General features: G+C 37.0%; 1 protein-coding gene across 1 annotated transcript in view; it reads left to right on the top strand.

Annotated features, from left to right (window-relative positions):
* LOC126235121 (cilia- and flagella-associated protein 52-like) overlaps window positions 1-22,618 on the top strand; it is a 229,927-nt gene that overhangs the window by 98,951 nt on the left and 108,358 nt on the right. Inside the window, exons 10-11 of the mRNA XM_049943854.1 lie at window positions 6,301-6,470; window positions 6,604-6,752. Of these exons, the coding sequence (XP_049799811.1) occupies window positions 6,301-6,470; window positions 6,604-6,752 (319 nt within the window). The remainder of the gene's footprint in view (window positions 1-6,300; window positions 6,471-6,603; window positions 6,753-22,618) is intronic.

Below are 22,618 nucleotides of genomic sequence, written 5' to 3' on the forward strand. Positions count from 1 at the left end.
CTAACGGGGAGAACTTAGGTAACTTTGACCTGTGGGCCGTGTGGAGGGTTCAACTTAACTACTGTCACCTTCTGCCCCAAGGGCCTTTAGTTCCCATCTGGTACATGCAGCGGTTCTTTTGTCATCATGAGGGGAGAGCCGACATGGCTGCCCATCATCTGCTCCTGATGACAAACACTATTGCTGGTGGCTGCCCTACTTGTGCGCAGTACATGACAGGGTCTCGGGCACCCTGGTCATTTTCTCTTAGGAGCAGTGTGCGGCTGCATGCAGTGCAGGTGCAGCCTCACACAATTACAATGGGCCATTGACCTTATAATATCATGGAGCTGATTTGGCACCACGCCGGCAGTGAGCCCATGCTTATCAGGGCATACTGCAGTGGATCACTTATTCCTGCCCCTTCAATACTGACAGCCTGAACATTGATACATTAAATGTAATTTTTTCTGTGGAAAATGGTTTGTTTTAATATTGTTTCAATAATGCCTTCCAACATCAGGTAAGCATCTACTCTGTGTCAGCATTACACATATTCCTTGCTAGTGCTCTCTTGACGTCTTGACTTTGATCAGACCTTCAGCCACCACCCACTGTACCATCTGCCCAGCTGGCTGCTACATTTGGTTGCAGAACAGTGTGTTAACCTCTATATTTTTCTGACCGAGGAACTACGCTTGCTGTGGGTTGTGTTTTGCCAAGTGTCTAGTTCTATTTGTATGTATAACCTGAAGGAGGTGAATGCAGATGATGTTCTGATTACGTGTGCTAATTTGTGCCATTTTGAATGGGCAATGGACTTCATTGTAGGCAGCAGTATGATTTATTTGTTTAAATATATGATAATGGTAGTTATGAGTAGCCATCTGGGTGAAAGTTATGTTGTAGTAATTACGATATTGGTAGTATATTTAGGTGTCCATGCCATCATTTTATTTTGTTCTCTTGTTAATTGTTGGGTTTTATGTAATTATTAGTGTGTTGAACACATTGTTGTCAGCTCCACAAGGGGCTACCCTAGAGGAAACATAGTGAATTATATCACCTGCAGTAGCTCATCTACAAGCAAGAAAGGCAAATTTACAGGCAAGCAATGTGAATATTTTTAAACAAGTATGAGCTATAGAAACAGACCAGGCAGATTTAGAGTAGAAGAAAAGGATCTTTAAGAAATGAGATTGGTATTTTATTTTTATAACTACAGAGTAGATGGAGAAGATAGAGAAGGAATGAGATGCTTATTATGAGGAAAATGTATGTTATATGTGTCTAGAAGTAAAGAATCAAACAGTGGAAACTCTGGATTGGAAAACCAACAACATTAGGAAGAGGATAGACTGCTACTTACTGTAAAGTTGACCCACTAAGTTGCCGAAAGACACAATGAAAAGACTGTTATACATTGTAGCTTTTGGTCAAAGCCTTCTTCAGTAAAGAAATCAGACACACCTTCATACAAGCAAGCACATTTTATGCAGACATGACTGATACCACCAGCAGCTCTGACCAGAAAGCAACTGTCATGTGAATAGCAACCTGGAACGGAGCAGGAAAGGGGAGCAATAGCAGTGTATGAGTAGGGGGAGAGAAGAGTGCTGTCTGGCATGGTGTACAGGGATAGATGCTGCCAGATGCAGCATCAGGAGGTGGCATGTGGGGGAAATCGTGTTGGAAATGAAGAGGAGGAGAAAAGGAGAGAAGCAGGGAAGGGGAAAGGATGAGTGGGTACATTGGCACAGGACAACACCTAAAAGATTGAAGGAATGTGAAAGGGAGGAGATGATAGGACAAGGACTAGGAACTGTTGTGTGAATGGTGTGGTGAGAGTAGGTTACTGTAGGTTGAGGTCAGGATAATTTTGGGATTAGAGGATGTGTTGTAAGGATAACTCTCTTTGTGCAGTTCAGAAATGCTGGTGGTAGAAGGGAGGATCCCTCTGAGCCATCGGTACCCATGTTCCTGCGTGGTGCTCCATTGACCTTGTTATCTTGACCCTACCTCAAACCTCCACCCACCACAGCATCTCCCCTGCCAGCAACTACATGTTACTCATTGTGATCTCAAGGAATTTTACTCATGTGTTTAGTTCAATGTATGACCATTATGACTTCTGATGTCAGCTGGTCATTTTTGTTGGTTTGAGATTGTGTAATAAGAACCTGCATGAGATCAACATTCTAGCTGTTTCCCATGAGCCAGTTCTGTTCAAGTATTATCTGAGCTGAATAAGTTTCATATAATTTAAACCACCCACACTGCCATTTCTGCATTTGTAAATGAAGCTATTATGACAAAACTGAACAAACATTTTGTATCTGCAATATTTTTAGAATAAAGCAGCTTTTTGTTGTATATCTCAGCATGAAGTTACATAAAAAAGAAGGTTTATATATTAGGTGGATTGTCTCATATATATTTATTTATTTCACCCATTTAATGAATTACAACTGATACATTTTGTATTATTACATAAAGACCTTGCATTTGAGTGTACAATGACATGCACATAGTATACTCTACAATTTAGTGTATATATACTGTAGAACAGGTTACAGGATAATAAACAGATGACTTCTTTACAGTGTATTAAATTCTTCTGTATAGTTTATGATTCTCATGTTTAAATTTTATATTTAAATTTACACAGTTGTATACTGTTTATCAAAAATGAATGACAGTTACTTCATTTTTCTTGCTTTTGCATGCATCATACTTTTGGAGTTACATTTCAGTAATCAGAAAGTTCATTTATGGAATTAAATGGAATTTTCTTCAACATTTCTCTTAGCTGAACAGAAACCAGTTAACTGAACTAACATATTGCAAGAGTACCAGTACAGACTTCTAGAATAGAAAATTAAATCTGTCATAATAGAAAGCTCCTACTTTTAGACAAAATACTACTTTTATTTTTTATTAATGAGTTAGATCTACCTAGATCCTGCTGTAAGAGTATTAACTTTCTAGATGGTGCATTAGTCTAAGGGCAAGGTAAATACGCCTTGGATTTGCAGTGGAGGATACTGGTATTCTCAGTCAAAAATGCTCTCACTTTTTAACACAGAGCTATTTTAGTCAAATCACTTCATCTAATATTTTCCAATTAGTACATTTCATACTTGAAAAGTGATTTTGAATCTTTAGTATAAATATCTACAGCTGCCTTATCCTGTTCATGAGTTGAGAAAAGTGTTCTAGCCAATAATTTCCTTAGATATGGAATTAGGTAGAACTGAAGGGCTGTTAAATCTCGTGAACAGTGTGCATGTTCCAGCATTTGTACATCCTAGCTCTCAATGTCCCTAGAGCCAAAGAACATTAGTGAACAACTGCACAGTCATGATGAACATGTATTTCTCTATTCACAAAGTTCACATCTCATTTCACATCTTTGTGCTATGTGTACTCCCAGATCCTTGCCAAATAGGTCATATCCTTGTTGAAAACTTGGATGCAAGACCTTTTTCACTCAGTACATTCTATTCCAGCCTGATCACAAGCATATTATATTCCATCAGGTGCAGGGCCACCTATGAAACCAGTCATTCCACATTCCTGCCCCACTGTAACTTCTCTACAGTCAGTTAGATGATCATTACCAGCTTTATTTGTCCACCTGAATCAAAAGGGAAAACCAAACTGTGCTCAAGGCTAGAAAACATCCCATCGACCATACCACGAATGACTACAGTTGCTGCTTCACAGGCCATACCATCTGTATCCTTCCTTCCAATACTAGCTTCTCTGAATAATGTAAATTGCAATTGTCCAGACAACGTATCACTTGATCCTACTGACATCGTAGCCTCAGTACCTGCTTTTCCCTGTCCTACACCAATCCATATCCTCTTTCTCAGTCTGTTAGTTAGTTAGATAGTTGTGTGTTCCATTGATCAGTCTCACAGTAACCATTATGAAGTGGAATGTGTCAAGTGGATAAGAAATATACACATGAATCAAGTTTTTTTTCATTTGATTAATCTATACCCATAATATTCTCTCTGCAACCTCCATATTTCATGATTTCCCAATCCACTCCTCCAGTTCATTGTGTATTCCTGTTTCATAACAGGCTCATCAGCCATCAGCCTCCTCCTCCCCTTCTTTTACCTTACATACTCCTTTTTTCTCTCACCCAATTCTACATCTACATCTACATTTACATCCATACTCTGCAAATCAGCATGAGGTGCATGGCAGAGCATACATCTCATCGTACCAGTTTCTTCCTGTTCCATTCATGTATGAAGTGCAGGAGAATGATTGTTTGACTGCCTCTGTGAGTGCAGTAGTTCCTCTAATCTTATCTTCATGATCCCTGTGTGAGCAATAGCTAGGAGTTTGTAGTATATTCCTGGAGCAATCATTTAAAACCAGTTCTTGAGACTTTGTTAATATACTTTCTCAGAACAGTTTACATCTTTCTTCAAGAGAGTTCCAGTTCAGTTTCTTCAGTACCTCTTGGATACTCTCCCATGGATTAAAGAAACCTGTGGCCATTCATACTGCCCTTATCTGTATACTTTAAATATTCCCTGGTAGGCCTATGTGATACTGGTCCCACACACTTGAGCAATATTTTAGAACCAGTGACACAAGTGATTTGTAAGTAATCTCCTTTGTAGATTGATTGCACTTCTCCGGTATTCTACCAATAAACTGAAATCTGCCACCTGCTTTACCCATGACTGAGGCTGTGTGTCACTCCATTTCTGATCCCTACGAAGTGATACACCCAGGTATTTGTATGAGTTGTCCAATTCCAACAGTGAATCATTGATATTATAGTCATAGGATACCACATTTTTTCATTTTGTGAAGTGTAAAATTTTACATTTCTGAACATTTAAAGCAAGTTGCTAATACTTGCACCACCTTGAAATCTGATCGAAATCTGGCTGAATATTTATACAACTTCTTTCAGACAGTAATTCATTAAAGATAATTGTATCATCTGCAGAAAGCCTGATGTTACTGTTAATATTGTCTCCAGGATAATTAATATACAACATGAACAGCGGGGGTCCCAACACACGTCCCTGAGGTGCACCTGAAGTTACTTCTACAACTCATGATGGCTCCCAATCCAAGATGACATGTTGTGTGCTCCCTACCAAAAAGTTCTCAGTCTAGTCACAACTTTCACTTGATACTCCATATGATCGTACTTTTGGCAATAAGTATAGGTTTCGTACTGAGTCAAGTGCTTTTTGGAAACCAAGAAATACAGCATCTACCTGATTATCATGATCCAAAGCTTTCAGTATGTCATGTGAGAAAAGTGCAAGATGGGTTTCACTTACCCAACAACAAAACCACTTTTTTGTGTGTGTGACAGCCAGCTCAGAACGGCATATCTGAAAGCTTGGCAATCATTTAATCTTGTTTATGTGGCTGTTGACTGCTCAGTGTCATAAGTATGCAGTAAGTACCACTCCTTCCATAACTTGCATTCACCTCATCAATATGATTTGCATAGTATTTGCCAACCACTCTTTTACATTTTCAAGGAAATGAATAAGATAAATTATGTTTCCTATTTGGAAATACGAACTACCCTGAATTACACAGATGAGATTTGTCTTTTCATCTAATTCTTTGACCTTGCAGCTCTCCTTGTCTCAATCTTCAATTATTCATGTCTCACATTCACCTTAAACTCTGTTTCCATTCTGTCTACTTCACTCATTCTACACTCAAATGCTCTTTTCTTCTGTCTTCCTCTTCCTCTATATTGTCTCCCCCTATCAATAAACTCCCATGTCATTGTGTGCCACATGCAACTCCTCTGCCTGTTCAGAGTGAGATCGCCAAGACACATTCCTGTCCTGTCTGCTGAATGTTGTCAGCCACCCTTCGCTTCAAACATCCCACCCCCTCCCTGCCTGTTTTCTGCTTACCCACTCCACCAAACACAGCCCTCATGTCAGTTGAGCTTCAGTACTGGTACAGTGTAGTTGGTCAGGATGATGTAACCTTGAAGATGTATGTGTGAGTATATATATATATGCTGTAATAGTTAGATGTGAAACACGACATCATACATAAAGTTAATGATGTTTTCAATCTTGTTTCTGTACCTATTGTTTTCTCAGTACCTCAACTATATGGTGTGTTGTTACCTTTACTCTTTCCAGTAATTAAACAAGTAATTACTAATCTTAAGCTTTCATGACAACTGAAATTCTATAAGCATCATTATTTTTAGCATGAAATCCATAGTTGTAGAATATTCTATTGTTTTAATGACACTTTACTAACATTTTGATGTACTATAGGAGGTGTTTTTCTCACATACAGCTAAAAAGTGCAAAACTGGATTCTGGTGCTACATCTGTCAAGATTATGAGGGATGAAATCATAGCTGGGACAGACCAGTGTGAAATATACACTATAAATATTGCAACATTTAATGTTTCACTTCACATAACATGCCACACAGATGCCATATACGACCTTACATTTCCATAGTAAGTACACAACATATAGAAAAACTTTCACTTTTAACTTTACGTAGATTATATGTCATCTCAGTCACCCTTATTCACACTGACTATAATTAGCATCATGTAAAAATATAATAAAACTTATGTTGGTTTACAGCAAGTGCTCAGAGTATTATGCAACAAGTAGTAAAAATGACATCAGGGTATGGGATGCCAAAGCATTAAAGGAGCTGCTCAGGATAACAGTACTTAATCTGACATGTGCCAGCATTGTTTTTACATGTGATGGGAAGAGCATTATTAGTGGTATGTACCTATAACTGTGTTTGTTTATTAGCAGACAATTTCATTTCAATGATTTCTTTAGATTTTTTAACTACACTGTGCAACAATATTAAAGGAACACTTTTTTAAAATCCTGTCGTTTTCCCCCATCACCGGTCAGAACTTCAAAATTTGACCTGAAGGTGCCTGCAGCTTTCTCCACGTTGTTGTTGTTGTTGTGGTCTTCAGTCCTGAGACTGTTTTGATGCAGCTCTCTATGCTACTCTATCCTGTGCAAGCTTCTTCATCTCTGAGTAACTACAGCAACCTACATCCTTCTGAATCTGCTTAGTGTATTCATCTCTTGGTCTCCCTCTACGATTTTTACCCTCCACACTCCCCTCCAGTACTAAATTGGTCATCCCTTGATGCCTCAGAACATGTCCTACCAACCGATCCCTTCTTCTTGTCAAGTTGTGCCACAAACTGCCCTTCTCCCCAATTCTATTCAATACCTCCTCATTAGTTATGTGATCTACCCATCTAATCTTCAGCAGTCTTCTGTAGCACAACATTTCGAAAGCTTCTATTCTCTTCTTGTAAAAAATTATTTATCGTCCATGTTTCACTTCCATACATGGCTACACTCCATACAAATACTTTCAGAAACAACTTCCTGACACTTAAATCTATACTCGATGTTAACAAATTTCTCTTCTTCAGAAACTCTTTCCTTGCCATTGCCAGTCTACATTTTAAATCCTCTCTACTCCGACCATCATCAGTTATTTTGCTCCCCAAATGCAAAACTCCTTTGTTACTTTAAATGTCTCATTCCCTAATCTAGATTCCCTAGCATCACCCGAGTTAACTCGACTACATTCCATTATCCTCGTTTTGCTTTTGTTGATGTTCATCTTACATCCTCCTTTCAAGACACTGTCCATTCCGTTCAACTGCTCTTCCACGTCCTTTGCTGTCTCTGACAGAATTACAATGTCATCGGCGAACCTCAAAGTTTTTATTTCTTCTCCATGGATTTTAATACCTACTCCGAATTTTTCTTTTGCTTCCTTTACTGCTTGCTCAATATACAGATTGAATAACGTTGAGGAGAGGCTACAACCCTGTCTCACTCCCTTCCCAACCACTGCTTCCCTTTCGTGCCCCTCGACTCTTATAACTGCCATCAGGTTTCTGTACAAATTGTAAATAGTCTTTCGCTCACTGTATTTTACCCCTGCCAACTTTAGAATTTGAAAGGGAGTATTCCAGTCAACATTGTCAAATGCTGTCTCTAAGTCTACAAATGCTAGAAATGTAGGTTTGCCTTTCCTTAATCTTTCTTCTAAGATAAGTCGTAGGGTCAGTATTGCCTCACGTGTTCCAATATTTCTACGGAATCCAAACTGACCTTCCCTGAGGTTGGCTTCTACCAGTTTTTCCATTCATCTGTAAAGAATTCACGTTAATATTTTGCAGCTGTGACTTATTAAACTGATAGTTTGGTAATTTTCACATCCGTCAACACCTGCTCTCTTTGGGATTGGCATTATTATGTTCTTCTTGAAGTCTGAGGGTATTTCACCTGTCTCATACATCTTGCTCACCAGATGGTAGAGTTTTGTCAGGACTGGCTCTCCCAAGGCTGTCAGTAGTTCTAATGGAATGTTGTCTACTACCGGAGCCTTGTTTCTACTCAGATTTTTCAGTGCTCTGTCAAACTCTTCACGCAGTATCATATCTCCCATTTGATTTTCATCTACATCCTCTTCCATTTCCATAATATTGTCCTCAAGTACATCGCCCTAGTAGAGACCCCTCTATATGCTCCTTTCACCTTTCTGCTTTCCCTTCTTTGCTTGGAACTGGGTTTCCATCTGAGCTCTTGATATGCATACAAGTGGTTCTCTTTTCTCCAAAGGTCTCTATCTTACCCCTAGTGAGATAAGCCTCTACATCGTTACATTTGTCCTCTAGCCATCCCTGCTTAGCCACTTTGCATTTCCTGTTCTCATTTTTGAGACATTTGTATTCCTTTTTGCCTGCTTCATTTACTGCATTTTTACATTTTCTCCTTTCATCAATTAAATTCAATATTTCTTCTGTTACCCAAGGATTTCTACTAGCCCTCGATTTGTTACCTATTTGATCCTCTGCTGCCTTTTCTATTTCATCCCTCAAAGCTACCCATCTTCTTCTACTGTATTTCTTTCCCCCATTCCTGTCAATTGTTCCCTTATGCTCTCCCTGAAACTCTGTACAACCTCTGGTTTAGTCAGTTTATCCAGGACCCATCTCCTTACATTTCCACCTTTTTGCAGTTTCTTCAGTTTAATCTACAGTTCATAACCAATAGATTGTAGTCAGAGTCCACATCAGTCCCTGGAAATGTCTTAAAATTTAGAACCTGGTTCCTAAATCTCTGTCTTACCATTATACAATCTATCTGTTACCATTTAGTATCTCCAGGATTCTTCCAGGTATACAACCTTCTTTTATGATTAGGTTATGCTCTGTGCAAAATTCTACAAGGCGGCTTCCTCTTTCATTTCTTCCCCCCAATCCATATTCACCTACTATGTTTCCTTCTCTCCCTTTTGCTACTGACGAATTCCAGTCACCCATGACTATTAAATATTCGTCTCCCTTCACTACCTGAATAATTTCTTTTATCTCGTCATACATTTCATCAATTTCTTCATCATCTGCAGAGCTAGTTGGCATATAAACTTGTACTACTGTAGTACATGCGGGCTTCATGTCTATCTTGGCCACAATAATGCGTTCACTATGCTGTCTGTAGTAGCTTACCCGCACTGGTATTTTTTTTTTTTTTTTTCAGTTTCAAACCTACTCTTGCATTACCCCTATTTGATTTTGTGTTTATAACCCTCTATTCACCTGACCATAAGTCTTTTTCCTCTGGCCACCAAACTTCACTAATTCCCACTGTATCTAACTTTAACCTATCCATTTCCCTTTTTAAATTTTCTAACCTACCTGCCCGATTAAGGGATCTGACATTCCGCACTCCGATCCGTAGAATGCCAGTTTTCTTTCTCCTGATAACGATGTCCTCCTGAGTAGTCCTCGCCCAGAGATCCAAATGGGGGACTACTTTACCTCTGGAATGTTTTACCTAAGAGGACGCCATCATCATTTAATCATACAGTAAAGCTGCATGCCCTTGGGAAAAATTACGGCTATAGTTTCCCCTTGCTTTCAACTGTTCGCAGTACCAGCACAGCTAGGCTGTTTTTGTTAGTGTTACAAGGCCAGATCAGTCAATCATCCAGACTGTTGCCCCTGCAACTACTGAAAAGGCTGCTGCCCCTCTTCATGAACCACACGTTTGTCTGGCCTCTCAACAGATACCCCTCCGTTGTGGTTGCACCTACGGTATGGCCATCTGTATTGCTGAGGTATGCAAGCCTCCCCACCAACAGCAAGGTCCATGGTTCATGGGGGGTGTGAAAGAATGGTGCTCTGCAACATTACCTTCAGGCTCGTTGATGCTTCAAACAGCAAGGTGTCTACACATGCCAAAAAAAGGCCCATGATCAGAAGTTCATATTAGGTTTAAGGTGATTAATGATGTCACACTGGCACTGAAATTCATCCCAATTCTGTTCTTGGAGACAGGGGATGTGTCATATCATGGGAATGTTGTCATAGCTCCCCTTATCCACATCTCACCCCATCACCTGATACATCTACACTGAACAACATATCTGAGATGCCCAGCATTGAAATCACATGGTTTTCTCATGGGTGGCCAAGAACGACATTTTGGAGAAACCACCAAAGAAAAATAGGGATATTCTTTTTTACACATTTCACATTCAGAAATGACAGTCTGCAGTACAGTGTGCAATAAGACAATGTTCTTGACAATCTTTGACATTGCTGACACCTTTGATGATTCAACTCATCTCTAAGGACATCACAGGACTGCAATACCATGAAACGTAACTCGCCCCTTTGGAGTGTAGCATGACTACAAGGTTTGGGCAGGTATACAGGGTGGAACCATAAAGGAATGTTCAAAACCATTCAACAATATCTGAAGGTGATCTTTTCCCACCTGTGGGTAGGGATCCATGGATGTGTATCATTGTACAGAGATATTTTTAAAGTGCCTTAAAGATGCTTAGGTGGAACCGATGGTCTATCAGAAGTTGGAGGGGGGATCTTACAGGCATCTTTCACTGTTTTATTCATGTAAAAGTCAATGTTGCAGCCCTCTGTGCACACACCATGGGAGGGAGCGGGAAAGGAGACATATAAAACATAACCACTCTTTTCTGCTTCAGATCCACATTCAGATTTCAACAAATGGTTTGGAATGATCCCTAGACACTCCATCCTGTCTACCAGAGCAAAAATAGTAGTTGTGCTACACCCCAAAGAGGTGAGATCATGTTCAATATGGCTGCAGCCCTGCAATGTCCATAGAGAAGGATTGAATCATTTGAGGCTGTCAGCAGTTTCAAAACTTGTGAAGAAGAGTATTCTAATGCACATTGAACTGCAAACTATCATCTTGAAAATGAAAATGTGTGAAAATGAGCACTCCAAGTGTAGGAGTGGTTTCATTCATGTCCTTTGTTATTTCCTGATGTCTTTTTGTGTTGCTTCTGAGCAGCAGTTTGTACAGTATGTTTGCAGCCATAAGAAAACTGTGTCATTTCCATGCTTTACATCATGGTTAAGACATCCAATGCAGAGGAGTCAAGTGAAGGGGCAATATGTAGTTACAGGGAGGTAAGACAACCTTCATATGTGACATGTACACAATAGTTTACAGCAGAATTGTGGTGAAATTTGGTAGCTGTGTGACCTCTGTAACACACCTTACACCTCACATGAACTTCTGGGCTCTGGCATTTTTTGGGCATGTATTGAGACCTAGCTACGTGAAACATTGCCAAACTCATAATGTTGCAGAGCACCCCACTTTTGAAACATTACAGAGGAAGGGTGTAGGCACCTTTTGGCCAAATTTGTACTTCTGTGTTGCAATGTGAGAAAGTGATGGTGTTTCAAAAATGGACCTCTTTTTGTTGCACACGATGTGCCATTTCGTCAGTAGTTATCCATCTGTCTAAGAGAATGATTTCATGTGAATGCTCAATGGTTTCTTAATTTGTGGCAGTAAATGGTCATCTGGCTCCTTCATCATGCGTAACACTTGTGCGACCGTTTTGGAATTTTTCAATCCATTTGTAGACACTCCATTGTGGCAAAACACTGTTCCCATACTGTATCAAAAGTCTTTGATGAATTTTGGCTCCTGATACACCTTCTGATCACAAAAAACAGATCACTGAACATTGCTCTTCTTTGGTGCAAATAGGCAGCAGAGCAGCTATGATTAACAGCATGGCAGCGATAACAAAACTAAACTAGCAACTTGAAAATTGCAACGCTTTAAGAACAAATAAACAAAGTATGTGTCATCAACGTAAAACAACAGTACCACCAAAATGAACAAAAATATAACTGAATTGCGGATAGTAATTGACTCACCCTCATACAACTCTGTTTTGGGTCTGGAAGATTACTGAGCTAGCAGCTGTGCTACCCCAGAATATAATTTCATGTTGTAGAATACAGTGGAACTGGGCAAAGTATGCAGTTCTAACAGTGTGGAAGGTTGCTTTGTGTGCAAGTAAGTGTAGGCTGTACCATACTTTTTTCAGTGTCGTATTCATTATTGTCACGTGTGTCTGCCATTTAAAATCATTTTGTAATTCCACTGGCATTTATTGTCAGAGAAGTGTTGCAGGCCTCCCCCTTCAAACAGAAAACACAGTTGCTTTGGAAGTGTTTATTATTAGTTTATTTGCTCCAAACCAGTCATTTATCTGTTCTGTAGCTTTATTTATGTTTTCTTCCAGTTGTATTTGTGTTTCCCTTATAAGAAGTATGCTTGTGTCATCTGTAAACAAAATTTAGTTGCAATTCTATGCTTACATCTACATCATTTATATATGGAAGGAAAAGAACAAGCGTGAGAGACTCCAGTTTTAGTTATTCCTGCATCTGAAAAATATTGTCTAGGGTGCAATCATTTAATTCATATGTTATTACTACTTTTTGTTTCCAATTTGTCAGGTATAGGGAGAACCATTTTAATGCGGTGCCTCTAGTGCCATATTTTTGGAGTTTTTCCAATAAGATTCTGTGATTCAAAATGTCAAAAGCTTTCCTCAGATCTAAGGAAATACTAGCAGCATTTTGTTTATTATCCAGTGCTTCTGGAGCATTTTGTATGAAATTATATATGGCACTGGTTGTAGATTTATTTTTCCGAAAACCATGTTGGGCATCAGTGAGGATTTTGTTCTTATCCTGAAATTCCATTAATCTGTTATATATGAGTCTTTCAGGAAATTGGCAAAAACTGACAATAATGAGACTGGTCTATTGTTTTCCAAATTTGCTTTGTCACCTTTTTTGTGAGTAGGAATTACTTCTGCCATTTTAAGACAGTCAAGAAAGATTCCAGTTGAGAAATACAGGTTGATTATCTCTGCAAAGGGTGTTGCAATGTTTATAATACATTCCTTTATGCTGAAGTCTGGAAAACTATCAATTCCTGAGGACATTTTCCTGAACATTTTTGCTGTGTGAATGATTTCATTCGGGGATGTGTCATAGAGATAGATTGAGTGGAGGCAAGAATTTACTTTATCCTGTTGGTTAATTGGGCTATCTTTCTTGTTATTAATTGTTAAGTTTTCAGTAATTCTATTGTTGTCATAGTTCAGTGTGATATTTTCCTGTTTCCTATACTTTCCAGATTGTTTTGCTTTTATTTTCTGATGCTGATATAAACTTATCATTAGCCATTGTTTTTGCCTGACATATGACTTTTCTGAACACCTGAATATATATTGTGACATAACTGTTGAAGGGAGGGGATATGTCCTGTTTTTTTCTGTAACTGAGCAATTTTCTTTTTATGTAGCTTGAGACTTTTATGCCTCTTGTGATCCATGACTTTGCATTTAGATTTGTGTTCCTTACTACCTGTGTTTTGAGAGGAAATACTGTTTGAAAATAATAGTTGAAGATGTCATAGAACTTTTCAAACTTTTTGTTGGTGTCATGCAACTGAGACACTTCTTCCCATGTTCCTCTTGATAACAAGTGATTGAATCTTTCTATGGTTTGTGTGCTGAAACTTTTTGCAGTCACAGTCCTTTTATGGTTTTATCTGGGTAGTAAACAGTCTGAGAGGGTTACCACTTAAGCTTCATGATTACTAAAATTTTTATTTACACATTTTACAGTATAGGGTGTTTTAACAAATATTTGGTCCACAGTAGTGGCAGAAGTTTTTGTAATTTTTGTTGGAGCTGTAATTGTTTGTTTTAAATTGAAAGTATCTGTTAGGTTGAGCAACAGTTCTTTTCTCCTGCTGTGTGACTTGCAAGAATCTGTTAGCCAAGCATGTTGCATTGCTCTCACACTTCTTTTCTGGGTTAGGAAAATGAGTGAAGTAGATGATGTATTACCCCAGAATATAATTGCAAGCAGCAGGATACTATGGAATTGAGCAAAGTAGGGAATGAAGAAGGCACATTTGAAAGTTGTTGTATAGAACTTAAAGACTATAACACACTAATTATCAGCATATATCGCACCCCTGGGTACCATATAAGCTCTGTATTTTTAGATAAGTTTGATACATTGCTACATAAATTAAAATGTGAGAAACTGTACAAGAAAGTGGTTATATGTGCTGACTTCAACATAGATGTAAGGACTGATGACAAATTTTCTTCACACTTAAAGAACCTGGTAGCCACAAATGGGCTAAATCTCAATTTCGATCAGTATACAAGAATTACAGCAAGCTCTGGAACATGTATTGATGATATTGTAAGTAGTTATAATTATTATGTAAAAGAAAAGTTTCTTCTAGATTTACTAAGAGGAAACTGCATATGGAGGCAAAAGTAAATCGAAGCCCTCAATTTCTTAAGTATGTAAGCACATACAAAAAAACATTTGACAAAATAGTTAAACTAGCAAAACGTACTGCAAATAACGACTTCATTTCAAATGCAAAAAACAAATCAAAAGCTGTTTGGTCTGTTATAAGAAGTGAAGTCGGCAGTGAGGCAGAGAGAAAATGCCCTTCTAAAATAGTGATAAATGGTAGAGATGTTACAGAACCCAGTGCCATTTGTGAATCATTCAATGACTTTTTCATAAACTGTAACAAATTTGGTGACTGTTCACCAACAAATACAAAGCCCAATATGACAGATAGCAATTGCACATGTTTTAAGTTTTCTCATGTTTCCATCTCAGATGTCATCAAAATCATAATGTCCCTAAAAAATTCAAAATCTGCGGGGTGGGATGAGGTCCCCACTGAAATAATAAAAATAGTCCGTCACAGTATTGCATATCCACTCTCTTTCATAATCAACCAATCATTTGATGAGGGATGTTTCCCAGATCGATTAAAATATGCAGAAGTTCGGCCCATACATAAAAAAGGTAAACAAGATGAATTGGGCAACTATAGGCCAATCTCACTGTTACCAATTTTCTCAAAAATATTTGAAAGAGCTGCATGTGATCAGATTGAAAATCACAATTCATCTAACAGCATTATCTTAGGCAATCAATATGGTTTCAGAAAAGGCCGCAGCACAATCCATGCAATAAATGAATTAGTCACAAAAGTCAGCAGATGTCTTGATGATAGAATGTGTGTGTCAGGCATCTTTTGTGACCTGTCCAAAGCCTTCGACACAGTAAATCATGACCTGCTTCTCCAAAAATTGGCACGCTATGGTTTTCAAGGCAAATCTCTTAGCTGGATGTCATCATACTTGGCAAACAGAAAACAAAGAGTACTTATTAACATCAACGGCAAGAAATTTCTCTCTGGCTGGAAAAACACTCAATTAGGTGTTCCACAAGGCTCAATATTAGGGCCACTGCTTTTTCTATATTATATTAATGATATGCCATGTCAGGTCAAGTCTGATACTATCCTCTATGCAGATGACTCAACAGCTGTAGTCTGTTGTAAAAATGAGGTAGACCTAATTTGTCATATTGAACAAACACTTGGGGAAGTAGAGGCATGGGACAAAAACAATAACTTGACATTAAATTTTACAAAAACAGAAATTGTTCATTTTACCACAAAACAATCTGCACAGTCTATAAGTGAAATAAGGTATATGGACAAAAAATTAGAGACTGCAGACTGTGTCAAATTCCTTGGCGTGTTAGTCAATAAAAACCTGTTATGGAGTCGCCATGTGGACAACATACTGGGTCGACTGAATAGCCTTGTATATATTATGAATATCTTGTATAGTATTACTGATTTAGCTGTAAGAAAAACTGTATATAATGCATATTTTGTTTCAGTCATTAGGTATAGTATAATTTTCTGGGGGTCTGAAAAAACAAATTTACTTAGAGCTTTTAGACTACAAAAAAGAATCATCCGAGCAATGGTGGGAGCAAAACCAAAGCAACACTGCAAACCTTTATTTGTAAAACTGGATCTAATGAGCATTCCAAGCATATACATCTATGAAACTCTCACTTTCACGAAAAGAAACCCACAACTTTTTGAGGGCAACTTCTTCTTGCATCAATATGATACTAGACAAAGAATGAGCTACATGTTACCTACCCACCGTTTAAAATCATATGAAAAAACCCGATACTATATGGGCATGAAATTTGTAAATAAAATATGGAAAGATATGGATGACCCAAATGTAAAAGGTACCAAAAGAGACCTGGAAAAATATCTGAAAGATAAATGTTACTATAGTGTAGAAGATTTCATGAATGGTAACAATGCATTATAATTGTAATTAAAATACCTCTTTGAAGATGTTACACCATGTATATTATTAGTTTATTGTCTATTTTTAGTATTGTTATATATAGTGTAAAACTGACAAGTCACCTATGTCACAATCTTTGATTGTATAAGGCATGTTATGTGATAATAAAAATTGAATTGAATTGAATTGAATTGAATACAAACAGTGCTAAGACTTGCTTTAAGCCGGCCGTGGTGGCCAAGCGGTTAAAGGCGCTACAGTCTGGAACCGCGCGACCGCTACGGTCGCAGGTTCGAATCCTGCCTCAGGCATGGCTGTGTGTGATGTCCTTAGGTTAGTTAGGTTTAAGTAGTTCTAAGTTCTAGGGGACTGATGACCTTTGAAGTTAAGTCCCATAGTGCTCAGAGCCATTTGAACCATTCTTAATAAATCCTAAATGTTCGGCCTCAGGTGTGTGATGGAATTTCTGTAGGATATCTTAAGCGCAAGTGTTTAGGAATCACTGGTAGCCACCTCTTTCCAAACGGATCGAAGTTTTTCTTGTAAAGTAACCCATTAACTACCTTTAATTGTCCTTTCACATTCTCTGACCGATTTAAGGCAAGCATAATTTGAGATGTCTTGGCGTCCTTATTCGGCACAGCAGAGAGATCCTGGAGTGCAGTCTGTTGTTTTCAGTTGTAATCTTACCCTCCCACACATCACCAATAGATTTTCAGTCTCCTAAATAATTGATTAGTTTCATAAACTTCGAGAGGAGTAAGATGTACAAATAAATTTTTTTACTTACCTTCATTTTCTCATTGTTGGCTGCAGTTTGTCACATTTGAGAGTTGAAACTTGAGGCTGAAATTTTTTGACTTTGTAGGTTTCAGATGAGTTGATTACAGTCAAGTAAGTCTGCTGTGTTATTTCTGTTTTCATGACTTTTTTATTTAATCCCATTTTTCTTTGTCACACTATCTTTACAATCTCCTCTTTGAAACAGAAATTTACATTGTTATTTCCAAACATAAAAACACATCCGATTCCATCAGAGAAATGCCCACTACTACTACATTCTGTGGTACTAACAATATTCCAGAGTTTATCAAACAAAAGAGTTTACAAACTTTCTTGACAAAAGAAGAATCTTCACCAAGTTATATTATTATTTTGTAAATGAATCCAGAAATAAATTTAATAATTAGCATCAGATTGCATAATTAATAATAGGAATTTTAAATGTGCCAGACATTTCATAATTTCAAATATTTCTAAAAGGAGAATAATTTTAGCTGTACATACAGAGTTAGTACATATTTATTGTAACAAATTAATTTCTTTTTATACTTTTTAGCCCAAAATATTATACATTGTATACAAAATCATATGACATTCATTTAGTTAAACAGATGAGATATTGTTAATCTTTACATGATTCAAAAATACTTTTTGGTATTGATTATTTCTGTTAAAGAAAGGTAATGCTAGAGGATGGTGTCCCTTTATACAGTGTATATCAGTGTTGCATAGAAATAAAGATTTATCAGTGTCAGTATTTTGATATTAGTGAGTAAAGGATGGCAATGTTGCTTTGGACCAGCCTTACACATTATTCATAGCAACTTTTTTGGAACCAGTAGTACATACTGATATGACACAAGAGACCCCACATCAACAATGCACAAAATATATGAAACTGAAAAAAATCCAGTTTAAGCTGTTCCAAGATATTCATTACTCACTAGATCAGCTAATTTCCATGTGAGATAGGACATCCATGATACATTTTCGCAGCTGTGGTTAATATGGGCTGACATTTTAGTCTGGAATCAATATGTATTCCAAGCAGTTTACGGATTTTGATTCTACATCTTTAACTAATCCCAGCTGCAAATGTTGAGTTTTCTCTAGATTACACACTAATTTGTTAGAGTTAAAGAGAGAGTGTACTGTGGTTTCTGGTGTAACCTTGGTATATCTTGATTAGTGGTGATTGCAGTTGTGTTAATGATTGCAGTTGTGTCATCCACACAGCAGATAAGTGATAAAAGACCAACATAATGTTGTACATAGTTAATTGTTGCAACAATGAATATTGCTGCATGGTATGGGATCCTTACCAGGTAGGATTGATGGAGGACATCGAAAAAGTGAACGAAGGGCAACTCGTTTTGTGTTATCTTGCAGTAGCGGTGATAGTGTCACTGATATGATACACGAGTTGGGGTGGCAGTCACTGAAAGAAAGGTGGTTTTCTTTGTGGCGAGGTCTATTTATGAAATTTCAATCATCAACTTTCTCTTCCAAATGCGAAAGTATTTTGTTGACACCCACCTGTGTAGGGAGAAATGATCATCATAATAAAATAAGAGAAATCAGAGCTCAAATGGAAAGATTTAGGTGTTCCTTATTCCTACACGCCATTGAAAAGTGGAATGGTAGAGAAGTAGTATGCAGATGGTTTAATGAACACTCTGCCAGGCACTTAAGTGTGAATTGCAGAGTAATCGTGTAGACGTAGATGTAGAAGAAGAATAGTCTAAGGACAGAGCTCTGAGGCATAACAGATGTGACTTTCTTCAAGCAAGGATGCCTATTTTGAATTGATACAAACTGTCTCCTTTTATTTTGGATAAGAATTACTTCTAATCCTGTATTATTTATTTCATAGTACAGTAGTTTCACTAGTAAGATGTCAAAGGGTATACAGTCAGTGTTACTCAAACTGCATAGCTCAAGAGAGATCGTATTCTTATTTTTATATGCAGTCAATGTCTGACTAACAATTTCAAGGACTACAGAAGTTTTTTTTTTTTTGTTTTTTTTTTTTTCCTGTTTGGAAATCGTGCTGCCTATTACAAAGAAGGTTATGTTTTTCAAAGTAGTTACTAAGCTGTTTGTGAAAAATTGCTTCAAATTGTTAAACACTGGCCTGTGGTTCTCAGAGAGATGCTTTTCTCCCATTTTGTATGTATATATAACTTTGGAAATTTTGAGATGACCAGGGAAAATTCAAATTATAGGCATTTATTCATTATAAAAACAAGTGGTTTGCAAATAAAGTGTATAGTTTTTCTGTTGTGTAGCCTGATATCAATCAGCTACCCATACTTTTCAACTTCTAAAATTTTGAAGCAGCATTTATTATATCTGTGGGTGTGACAAGATCCCAATGGAACTGATGTTCTCTAGGAAACTGATCAGCAAGTATATCAGTTGTTGATGTGATTGACCAGTTAAAGTTTGCTCTTATTTTATTTACTGTAGTACTAAAGCATTTATTGTGTTATAATATCTCTAGCTGCTCTGTACTACATTTGCAATTATTTTTATACGTTTGTACAGATACCGGCAATGTCATCAGTGAACCATTTAAGCTTTTTACATTTTCTTTTTTGGTTTAATACTGTTTATTTTCAGTGTTAAGGAAGAGAACCATAAGTCAACATATATCTTAAAGAAATTATTGAAGGGAAATTCAGCAGTTGATTAATGTACATCATATTCATAAACAAATTCGCATTTTGCGTTTCTAAGGCATTCATGAATAGCTTAATACTCTTTCTGATCTATAACCCATACCATGCTTGGCTCCTTATTTGCAACCATGTAATCATTATCTGAATGCACAAATTATGTGAGGAGTTGTGGATCGTAATCCACAAAACATTCATCTGCTATGCTGGGGCCATTACATACTGATATCATAACTATATCATGAGTGCAGAAAAATAAATGTGACCCCCTTATCTTCCTATTTATTAGGAATTTCTTAATTACAGTTTCACAAGGCACAGCATAATAATTATTTAACAGTAACCCAGATAATCAGCAAAATGTACTGAAAAATCACACAAACTGCAACCACAGTGCAAAATATTTATTACTTCAACTATAAACATAATAACTAAGAAAATACATATGTGGAATTAACTTTAGAGGCTACAGGTTGACTTTCATTAAGCATGACTTTGCAAATCCTCTAACCATTGTTTTATCATATTGTTTTAAAACAATCAAACAATCTTTACAGCTAAGTATTCACAAAAAATAGTCATTAGTATTTGAATTCTTACTAACAATGAGGCCAGACAGTAATAAACCATGTAAATGACAAACTAATTATATCATGACTGCAGACTAGTAGAGACTGGATAGCATTAACAGTAAGCAATAGCCTTAATAGACTGACAGAATAAAGAAGAAATAGAAATGAACATTGGGCTACAACAGCTTAAGGCCCTGTGCATTCCAATAACATAAAAGTGTGTATGTCCCTCTGTGGGTTCACACAGTACAAACTCTCAACATTACAACAAAACTTAATGTCATGTAACAACAAAATAAGTAGAAAATGGTTCAGTTCAAACCTCCCAATGTGTAAGATAGCATAGTTTTCAGATCACCAATTCATCACAAGGCATCACAATCTATTACATAGCAGAATCAGTAAGTAGCATAAAGCGAAATATAGACAGAAAGCATTAAAAGAGCACAACACAAAACAAATCCTACCACAAAATAGATAGAAGCATCAAATAATTTTTAAGTAGTGTTAATACTTCATAAATGCTAATAGAAACCATAACAATGGGTGGGAGGGGGGGGGGGGGGGCTGGCCATCCTGAGTTGCATGCAAAATTACAATATGATGGTAATTATTAGTTTGGGAACGTCTAATCACACGTGAATAAAACACAGTTCTATTGCATAAGAATTGTGTTTTATTCATTTGTGATTAAGGATTCTCCAAATAATAATTAGCAACATACCGTAGGATAGAAAAAGTCATTTAGTCCTCCCTTGGAGTCAAATTTGTGTACATCTCTGTTGTCTCTCTATCACTCATGAATGTCTGATGTAGTTTTTTGACTACCTTACTTAATAATGTCTTTGGTAGCTTTTACATTGGAGCCCCATATCTATAAACAATTCTAGTTTTTACATTTTACAGATAGTCCTTCCCTTGACTCAACTATCATAAAAAAAGATTGTAACTCTTCAATAGAGACAAACATTCCTCAACTTTCACATAATTTAATTACTTTTTTAAACAATGGAATGTCCAGGATGAAATAAAAACAATATGCAAGAGATAAATTACATAGAGGAGGGGTTGAGCTCCAGGAGGCACAATGAAAAGATACTTATTTTTTCCCTTAACTTAACTGACAGGTCTAAATTACAATTTTTCTCATTAGAATATTCCACACAAATCAATATAATTTACTACATTATTGCAAAGTTCTCAATACTTAATGTTGAAATCCCATCTGCTTTTCACAGTTCAAATACGACACTCCCACCTCCCTCTGAGAAATACTTATCATCAGTGCCATCTGCTTCATTCAAATAATTGATTTCTCCATAGTCATTATGTGAAATATGCACTCCATCATCAGTGCTGACTACAATGAGTACATTAACATTGTCAGTAATAACAGTGCAACCAAGCATTTGAATGGTTCTGCTCTAAGTACACAGGATCTTTTAATTCACAGATTTGTGATTAACTTTTTGTGAGTTGAACATGTCTATTCTGAAGTTCATTTTTTAAACCACTGGTTACTTACAAAATTCTGTCATCAGTTTTGTTACTTAGTTTTTCATTTGTCAAATTGACAATATGTTTCTACACAGCTCAATAGTCAACCTGAAAAGTTTGTCTTGTGTCTGCCTTGTCAGTTTTAACTTCATCAGCAAATATTCAAGAACTGAATTTCCAGGCTAAAACAATCTACCAATACTTTGATCCAAACTTAATCACTTCCTCATCCTCATCCTACATTCACCATATAGACACAACTTTAATTTCTATATACAAATTTTTTTTAACAACAATATTTCTCTCACAGTCTGCACTTTACAGAATATGGAGTAAAAGAATAATAGCTTTTAGCACTTTTTTTTTTTTTTTTTTTTAATGTTCTGCAAGGCAGCAAACAATATGGTCCGCAACAATGAGTCCGATTATTATGAGATTCATGTTTTTGACTGCATCTCCAGTCCATTATTCCAAAATATGTCTACAGTTAATTCATCTCTTTCTTTTGCATTACTTTCTGAAAACTTGAAAATTCCATA

Source organism: Schistocerca nitens, chromosome 2, assembly GCF_023898315.1.
Source record: "Schistocerca nitens isolate TAMUIC-IGC-003100 chromosome 2, iqSchNite1.1, whole genome shotgun sequence".
Classification (NCBI taxonomy): Eukaryota; Metazoa; Arthropoda; class Insecta; order Orthoptera; family Acrididae; genus Schistocerca; species Schistocerca nitens.